The 9,541-nt window shown below is 33.0% G+C and overlaps 1 protein-coding gene across 1 annotated transcript; it reads left to right on the top strand.

The window, feature by feature from the left end:
* The first annotated feature begins 4,659 nt into the window (after window positions 1-4,659).
* LOC111910643 (ATP-citrate synthase alpha chain protein 2) lies at window positions 4,660-7,823 on the top strand. Its single transcript, XM_023906470.3, has 12 exons — window positions 4,660-4,805; window positions 4,962-5,078; window positions 5,480-5,818; window positions 5,910-5,990; window positions 6,062-6,113; window positions 6,204-6,318; window positions 6,457-6,538; window positions 6,614-6,709; window positions 6,816-6,917; window positions 7,006-7,122; window positions 7,204-7,320; window positions 7,593-7,823. The coding sequence occupies exons 2-12, from the start codon at window positions 4,980-4,982 to the stop codon at window positions 7,662-7,664; spliced, it is 1,272 nt and encodes a 423-aa protein (XP_023762238.1). The 5' UTR covers window positions 4,660-4,805; window positions 4,962-4,979; the 3' UTR covers window positions 7,665-7,823.
* Window positions 7,824-9,541: the final 1,718 nt, after the last annotated feature.

Genomic DNA, 9,541 nt, shown 5'->3' with positions numbered 1-9,541 from the left:
TAGGTGACCATGACGTGGGGACCTATCAATTTGACTTTGACCATTAACTTCTGGTCAATATAGAGTATTTTTAGGGTGTAGATTGAGTAAGTATCTTTTATTGTTGTTAGGTGTTCGTAGTCCCAGTCTTAATGGTGTGAGAGTTGTATTGATTTAGCTGCTATATGAGAGGTGAGTCTTCTAACTATATTACTTCTTGTAAAGTAGTGTATGCATGATGACCAACTGGGTCTTATTTGTTGAATGATGTTATTGTGAAATTGTGTTGCTGATATCTCTTGGACTGTTGTGAGTCCATTGGACTGCTGATAGTCCCCAGGGTTATTGATAACCTCTAAAATGTGTTGCTAATCCATAGGGTTTTTGATAACCCATTATTGTTTATTTTGCTGAGTTGTATGTAGTATTTTGGGAACTCACTAAGCTTCGTGCTTATAGTTGTGGATTAAATATGTTTCAAGTACTTCAAATGATCACGGGAAGACGAAGGCTTGAATGTACACTCCGACTTGCAGATTTGATGATTTTCACATTTTAATACTCTGATTTGGATGATTGTATTGATGTACCTGAGATTTTCATGACATGGATTCTATGACATTGATAGTTTTTCTTGTTATAAAAATGAAAAATTTTGTGGTAAAAATCAGTCTGTAGCAGGAGGAGTTTCCTCTTTGTTTGGAAGCAGCTCTCCGAGTCTCTCTCTATTCGGTAGAGGGAGAAGATGAGGTGGAGGGGAGGTGGCCTCGATACCCCTCTATACCACTCCCCTAAACCTTATAACCTTTGACTTTGAATTGTGGGTCTTTAGGGCCCCAAACTTTAGACTTTTGAAACTTTTGAAAACTTTGATTTGAGTGAGATTGATTATCATCTTTTCTTACCCATAAAAGGTTAATCTCAAGTATTTTCACTAGGATTTTTATGCTTAACTATATTTTGAAATGTACTTAGACCGAGGACACTAGAGGAGAGGATTGGAGACCATGATGACTTTTAGAAGGCCACAACCTTGTAGTGCTTTATTTGAACTATGTTTTGGTATTAATTATTTATACCTTATTATTTTGTATTGAACTTTTGGACTGGATCTTCACACTTTTAAATTTTGAAAACTATTTGAATTAGAATCATCTATTTTTATTACTCCAATGAATAGTGTTTCACAACGCTTTCCCATCTCATCTCCTATACCTATGGAGACTAGGTCGGATGCCTAGATACACGTTAGTCAATCTCCAACTATTGTGTATTCTTAAGAGATAACCTTATTCGATGGAGACTAGGTTGGATGTCTAACACCTTATTCAATGCTAAAGTTGAGTATCGTGCAGTTATAAACATGCTTGTGGAAACGTGCTGGCTTTGCAACTTTCTTGTGCGGGAAAAGGTTGCCCTCGGTCACGTCCATGTTTTACACTTCTCGCCACCCAACAATTTACAAACATTTTTTTCCAAAGGTATGCCTTTACGAATTTTCATTAATTTTCAAAAACAAGTCGGGCATATCCCCCACCCCCATTCGCTCAAGTTGTGGGGGCCTTTTAGCATATAGAGTTGGTATTAAGGATTTAAATATCCTCAAATGCTCTGGACATGCTAGAAAAAAGAGCCCTTATTGCTATTATAAGTTTTTTATTTTTAAATAAATATATACATATATAATATAATAAAAAAAAATAGGCCCTCTATGACTGCCTACTTTGACCCTCTTCAACGCCCCCATGTTAGCATAATATACTTTGTATTTATATTTGTAATCTTTGTATTTCCGTGAAGAAAGAAACGTCAGTGAACTTTTTGACGGACCCGCATGATGGAAGATCCACACTCAGGCCAGCTGACATTTTGGTATTTGGATGGGTAGGAGCGAAGCACACTTTTGTGGATCTTTTCGGGGTCTCTCCTATCGTAGGTTTGAGGAGCGAAGATTTCAAAGCAGAGCATGCCGTTTTGAAAGCCGCTGCGTGCAAAGTGGAAAAGCACGAAAATGAATGTATAGAAAATCAACATGTGTTTGTACCTTTTACATTAAAACATTTGGTTTTCCCGCACCAAAGATGGTAGAGCTCCTCAACAGAGTCCAACGGGTCATGCATTCAAATGTTATATTCCCTCCGTCCCAAAATATAGTCCATCTTTCCTTTTTGGTTTGTCCCAAAATAATAGTCCACTTCTAAAAATAAATAGCATTTCTACCATAGTACCCCCTCATTATTACTTAACAAACTAAGCATTTAATGGAACATTAAATGCAAAGTAAGGACAAAACTGTCATTTTATTAAATAAAGTTAGTGGTAATTAATGTTTTTCTTAATCTGTGTGTTTTTTGTCTGTGGACAATAATATTGGGACGGAGGGAGTATCTCCTAGATCCACAAATGTTGTTTTCAAAAGAATTAGTTTTGCCTTCCATAAAGGGCTAGCAGCGCAACTTGTTGTCCATTTGCATTCTGTCGATATGCATGGGCGGATCCAATGTAGAGCTCAAGGTAGCCCGGGATACCCCTCAAATTTTTTTCTGTAGTGTAATTCTTTTTAGCAAAATTTCGTTTTATATAGTGTATATATATGTTTCCCTTCACTTATAAACCCAAACAAACATGTGGTTTGCTGGATAAGGCGCTAGCATATTGAAGTAGAGGTCTAAGGATCAAATCTCCCTCCTTACATGTTCTTTGTTTACCTTTTATTTTTATTTTCCCAGCTATTCTATCCCATATCGCCAAACACATGTAAATTTTTTATTTTCCCAACTATTCTATCCCACATCGCCAAACACATGTAAATTTAGCCAATTTTGTCTATTATATTAACATGTTATCTTCATGCTTCATTTGATATCTACTTTTATTCCCACATCGATTAAAATATCAAAAGATACTTCAACTTTATGTTTATATAACATGACTTTAGGTTATCTAAGGATTCGATTAAGATTTAGGTTTAAAACCGAAACCGAAGTACCTCAAAAAAAAATTAGGCCATCTGAAATTTTTTTGGGATACCCCTTTACTTTGAACCTGACTCCGCCACTGTCGATATGTATTGAACTATATATGCTAATTTGAATTATGGACGCTTGATTGTGTTGAAATAGTTTATATAAATATAAAATTTACATCCCTTAATTAACGGGATCTCCCTATCTACTATAATAAATGAAAATGACTTTGCCACATGTCCTTCTCTCATAAGATTAGCCACATGTCATTTTGTCAAAATTTGAGATATATTTATTTTTCACTTGTCATTACTTTAATTTTCATTTTCAATATATCATTAATTTACTTTCCATAAATTAAAACTATCATAATGACTATCAAATTTTAAATTTTAAATTTTAAATTTCAAATTCAATTCCAAATAAATTTACAGTTTAAACCTTTATGTTTAATATTTTGTTATAATTAACCCGTTTAGTACACTAAACACATAATTTTAATTAATTTATTCTTTGCATGTTTTTTTCTCATAGTTTTCACTTATTTCAATTTCAAATTCAAATAAAATTTCTATTTAATCGTTCGTACTTAACATTTTGTTTTAATCAACCCGTATATTATACGGGTCTCACAACTAGTTCTAATAAATGAATATGTTTGTTCTCATTTTATCGTGTGTCATCCTATTAAGTTTCTTAATTAATGTCATGCTACTTGTTAACATATTGATTCTCCATTTTAAATTTTTTTACTCTAATTACATTAAATTAATAACATTAGAATAAAAAATAAAATAGAATTAATACATACTAAAGGGTCATGTATTTATTTAAATCAACTATTATATTTTATACAACTAAATAATACCTCTTAATTAATAATTCATTTAAAATAATTGATTAATAATTTTGATATTTTACGTTGAAAGTTTAATTAATTTTATAACCGTGACTACTGCATGTTATAAATTAGTTTACTTGTATAAAAATAAAACATTGTTGAATGTAAGAGGCAAACATATTTGATATATCTTTACTTAAAAGGAATTATTTGTTTTGATATATTTGAATAATTAATTTATATAGTCTTCAAGTGTAATAATCGATGGTGTGCTACAAGTTTTACCTTATTGGAGGGCTGAGAGTAGGTAATCGACTATTTTCATGCTCCATGATACAACTTGCATGTTTTTATTATATAATAAAATAATTTAACTATGTAAGTTACGTTTCTGAATTCTGAGTTTTATTGTTTTATACGCATGCTTTATTTATAAAATATCATATTTAAATCTAGGTGACTATGAATTGACTTTATTCGGCAAAGTTCAAACACCACTAAAAAATACGATTCCGCATATACCAACTGATTATTTAATTTAAAACCAAATTCCAATATTGTTGTCAACTTAAAGTCATTCCACTTCAAATAATAATCAAATTACGATACACAATCATTGTCATAAACAAAAATCCGAATTTCTTATCATGCATGATTATGATACGATGTTTAAAATTAAGAAAATTAATAGATTGCGATATTATATACTACGTATATGTTTTTAGAACAAATTGAATATTGAATTATAATAGAATGAATCAATCTTTTAAATTTGTTAATTTTAGGTAAAAAAATAAAATAAAAAATCCCTATAATTGAGTTTTTTTCATAAATGGAAAAAGGCAACTACTGTAAAAGTCCAAAATATAGCACCCTTCTTCCCGCCGGGAAAAAAACAAAACAGTAAAGTAATTAATTGAAAAAAATCACAACTTTGCAACTATAAATTAGTTGGTGTTCTTAGTGAATATATTTGCTCTGCATCTAATCTCTCACAGCCATCGAACGATCTCACAACTGTAAGTTTCCAACGTTTCACAACTTCGATGTGAACTTATATCATCTTGGTATTTCTTAAATTGATCAAAACTTTGATCAAAGTTAGCGATCTGATTTCATTATTTGATATGCAAATCTGAGTCGAGATCTGTGGTTTTCAATTTGGGGAAGAACAGGGTTTTTAAGGAACGATAATGGCACGCAAGAAGATCAGAGAGTATGATTCCAAAAGGCTGGTGAAGGAGCATTTTAAGAGGATTTCTGGTTCCGAATTGGCTATTAAATCTGCACAGGTAAAGAGACTCCTTTTTGTGTTAGATTCGTAAGATTTATTAGATGTAGCCCTAATTCTTATAGGGGTCGATTGAAGTTTTAGTCCCTTTGTTCCCAAGCAAACGAGGATTTTCCTTATTGAATTGCAAAGGGAAAGATTCAGCTGATTTTGCAACTTAAAATTTGCTTATGCTTTTCATGTCAAAACCAATTAGCAACTGTAGATCACCACAGGATCATTACTATTAGCAAGTATTTCAAACGGATCTGTACAGTAGCTAACCAGAAAATCTAAGAAGCTAGATCCAAATTTACAAATTCATTACGTTGTGGAAAAAATTATGTAGTTTGCTAGTTCGTAGCATAAATCGAACAGTATTTTAAGGTGGGAGAATGACATATTTCATTTCTGATACATTAGGTTACAGAATCAACCGACTTGAATGAGCTAATCGAGAGGGAACCTTGGCTATCCTCATCCAAATTGGTTGTGAAGCCCGATATGTTGTTTGGGAAACGTGGGAAAAGTGGACTCGTTGCTCTAAATCTTGATTTAGCCCAAGTTTCTGAATTTGTAAAAGCACGACTTGGCAAAGAGGTTGAGATGGGAGGATGCAAAGGTCCCATAACCACATTCATCGTTGAACCTTTTATTCCACACAATGATGAGTTTTATATCAACATTGTTTCTGAGCGATTAGGGTGTAGCATTAGTTTTTCAGAATGTGGAGGAATTGACATTGAAGAGAATTGGGACAAGGTACGTGTGTGTAATTTATGTTTGTTCATTTGTTCCTAATTTTACTCTAGATTTTTTTTTAATTATTTGATCATTTCTTTTTGGTTTTCAGGTCAAGACAATCTTTTTACCAACTGGGATATCTTTGAATCAAGAGATATGCGCTCCACTTGTTGCAACTCTTCCATTGGAGGTGAGCTTATTGTAATTCTCTCATTATTTGTGCATTTTGAATCTTGGATACTTATTTCTGTAATGATGCAGATCAAACCTGTAATTGAGGACTTTATCAAATCCATATACACTCTATTTATAGGTAAATTTGTATATTCTTTGAAAATCTCTGCTCTCATTACTTAACTATGTAAACCGATCATTGATCTTTTTTGTTTTTGTGAATATTCAGATCTTGACTTCACTTTCCTAGAAATGAACCCTTTCACCTTGGTTGATGGAAAACCTTATCCTCTTGATATGAGAGGAGAGCTTGATGACACTGCTGCTTTCAAGAACTTCAAAAAGTATGATTGTTTTCTTTGATTCTCCATATAATTAATATGTAACAGCTTTCTATTGTCATCTTAGGTGCTGTTTCTTTTTTACTTTGATTAAGGGTAAAACTAAAAGGGTCTTACTTACATTTGCTTCTGATTTCTCAGGTGGGGCAACATTGAGTTCCCATTGCCTTTTGGAAGAGTTATGAGTGCCACAGAAAGCTTTATTCATGGACTAGATGAAAAGGTACAACAAATTCACTTGATGAAAATTTTATAAAAATATAATTGTGATTAATTAAATCATACAAAAACATTGCAGACTAGTGCATCTTTGAAGTTTACAGTTCTTAATCCAAAGGGAAGAATTTGGACCATGGTTGCAGGTGGAGGGGCCAGTGTCATATATGCCGATACAGTATGTTTGTTTCCAATTCCATTCTTATAATTTAATTATCCAAATTTATATCGAATATTTTCTTTTTTTGATTATAAAATCATATATATATATTGTAAAAAACCAGGTTGGAGATCTTGGTTATGCTTCCGAGCTTGGAAATTATGCAGAATACAGTGGTGCACCAAACGAAGAGGAGGTTTTGCAGTATGCTAGAGTTGTCATTGATGTAAGCCACTCAATCCCCATTAATAATAATGTTAGAAAGGGCATTTATGTCATTATATGATAATTTGTGTCATGTAACAACTGAACAGTGTGCAACTGCTGATCCGGATGGGCAAAAGAGAGCTCTTGTAGTAGGAGGTGGAATTGCTAACTTCACAGATGTTGCAGCCACATTCAATGGCATCATTCGTGCAATGAAAGAAAAGGTTACTCATTTACTTTTTTTTTTTTTTAATAGTAAAATTGGAAAGTTTAATGGGTTTTGACAAATTTGTTTATTGTTATAGGAGTCTAAGTTGAAAGCTGCAAACATGCATATCTATGTAAGGAGAGGAGGTCCAAATTACCAAAGAGGACTTGCACGGATGCGTGCACTCGGAGAAGAAATTGGCATCCCAATTGAGGTAAACCTTTTTTTTTTTTTTTATATCACCTTAAACTGCATTTGTTATGCAAGACAGGACAGAACAGAACAGGTTGTACTGAGACATAAGAGATAAGACTGATGTCAGTAGGACAACAATCGCAATATTTTTGTCGGATTCAAAAAAGAGCGAACAAAAGACTGTAATTTATGTCCTATTGACATCTGTCTCAGTCCAATGAAGAAACGTATGTTTTGAATTGACCAAGTTTGACCGACCAAAAATTGGTAATAATAAATTTGTTTTTATAGGTGTATGGTCCTGAGGCAACAATGACCGGAATATGCAAACAAGCAATTGACTGCATTACTGCAGCTGCATAAACTTTGTTGTGTTTTGTTGAATTCAAATGTAGCATGTAACTCAAGTGTTTTGTTGTGTTATGTTTTGTTTTTGTATGGGTGTGTCTTTGTTTTTTTTTTTTAAACCACATTGTAGAAAATTGAAGAAAAAAGAAATAATCTTGCGGCTCGTTTGATATATTTATACGTGTATCTGATGATTTGGTAAAACGGAATAGCAGAAGTGTACCTGATTATTAAGTAAAATCTCTAAAAATATCCTAAAATAATATTTGATTACATGGATATGCGAAAGTTCGGTTTCAGAGAGATTTCATATATTCATGTAAAATGGAACATACGACCTATATAATACTACCAAGTGCCAATTAACAACCAAGTATCAAATGAAATCAAAAAGTTTAATTGACTTCGGTTAAAAACTGATGCTTAATAGAATGACGATGTAAAAGAAATTGAAACATAAAATAATTATACAACTCGACAAATCTATTATGTAATTTAAGCCTCATGAGGTGGTTATTCATTTCAATATTATAACTTTGAAGTTGACATTATATAATTAAATTATAATCATTAAAAACCTATAGTATTATTTCCAATACAGTTATGTCAAATTTATCTTTTGTTATTTATTTTGGATATTTAGTTTTAGAGCTATTAATAAAAAAAGGTCATGTTCGGAGAACATCTATATCGTTTTTTCGATCATCAAGAAAAGACCACAAAACACGTGAATCTTGATTGTGAATTAGCAAGACATGAACTTTATATGACAACCTAACCCCACGAGTTTAAATCGTTTCACGATTTTTGTTATTCTACAGCTTTAACTACTAACAACAAATGATAGACATGGACTTTTGTCATGGTGGAACACTACCAACTAAGATGTCCGATTATAATACAACCAAAAGAGACTCATAAAAGAATCGGATACTTAATGAACATGTACACTTTCACTTACCAAAGTAGAAAAGTTAAAATTGCTAACAGATACTAAAAAAATAATTAAAGTGGCAAAAAATGGATTGCTGGTGCAGATAAAGAGATTGACATGCTTATGTTTATGTTTATGTTCCTGATAGGTACCTTCTTAGTGAATTCCTTACCTACTATTGTGTTTTTTGACTCGGGTAAGAATCGATTGTTTGTATCTCAGTCTTTCACTAGGGATTTCGATATGACCCTTGTAGGGAGTGTCCATTGCGAGTTTTCATCGCCAACGAACACAAGGTTTCTGCTTCGAGCGTTTTCCATGGTTGTACCTTGGAGATATTCGGGGTGACCTACCCGATTGACTTGATTCCCATCCCTATGTGAGATGTGTGCGTGATTGTAACATCTAGAATCTAGAATGTCAATTATGGAAATAAATTCTCTTTTTAGGATCCAACTCGTCGAGTTTGTGGCATAAACTCGACGTGTTGAAAGTTTTGGGACATGTGTTTTTGAAGACCAACTCGTCGAGTTGGTGAAGGAGACTTGACGAGTTGGCGTTGTTTAGGAAACCCTAATTTTGGGAATTTGCACTCTATTTAAACACCTTAAGTTCCAGATGTTGGTCTCATTTCCAACCCCCTTAGCCCCTAACCCTAATCTTAAAACCATAGAGCCTCCAAGAGTGTTGTGAGTCCATTGTGTGTTTGAAGCTCATTCAAGGAGGAGAAACTTGGTGCAAGGTGGTGGTTCAAGAAGAAGCTCATAGATCTTGATTCTCTGCCCCATTTCCAACTCATTTTGGATATAAAGTTTTAACCTTGCTTAGTATTGGCTTAGATCTCTTGGATTTATTTGTATGCTTTTAGCCATGGTTGGGTGATTGTTGAGGAAGTAGAAGTCCTAAGTGTTTATTACAAGGACCAAAATGACATGAATTTAAACATAAAGATGAATTT

The sequence above is a fragment of the Lactuca sativa genome, chromosome 4 (genome assembly GCF_002870075.4).
Source record: "Lactuca sativa cultivar Salinas chromosome 4, Lsat_Salinas_v11, whole genome shotgun sequence".
In the NCBI taxonomy this organism is placed as follows: Eukaryota; Viridiplantae; Streptophyta; class Magnoliopsida; order Asterales; family Asteraceae; genus Lactuca; species Lactuca sativa.
This window is presented reverse-complemented; position numbering and strand designations above follow the sequence as displayed.

Excerpts from the sequence above, each read along its gene's own strand:
- LOC111910643 (XM_023906470.3), top strand. The coding sequence starts at position 4,980 with ATGGCACGCAAGAAGATCAGAGAGTATGATTCCAAAAGGCTGGTGAAG. Across the intron at positions 5,819-5,909 it reads TTGAAGAGAATTGGGACAAG|GTCAAGACAATCTTTTTACC; the intron begins GTACGTGTGTGT and ends TTTGGTTTTCAG. Across the intron at positions 7,123-7,203 it reads TTCGTGCAATGAAAGAAAAG|GAGTCTAAGTTGAAAGCTGC; the intron begins GTTACTCATTTA and ends TTATTGTTATAG.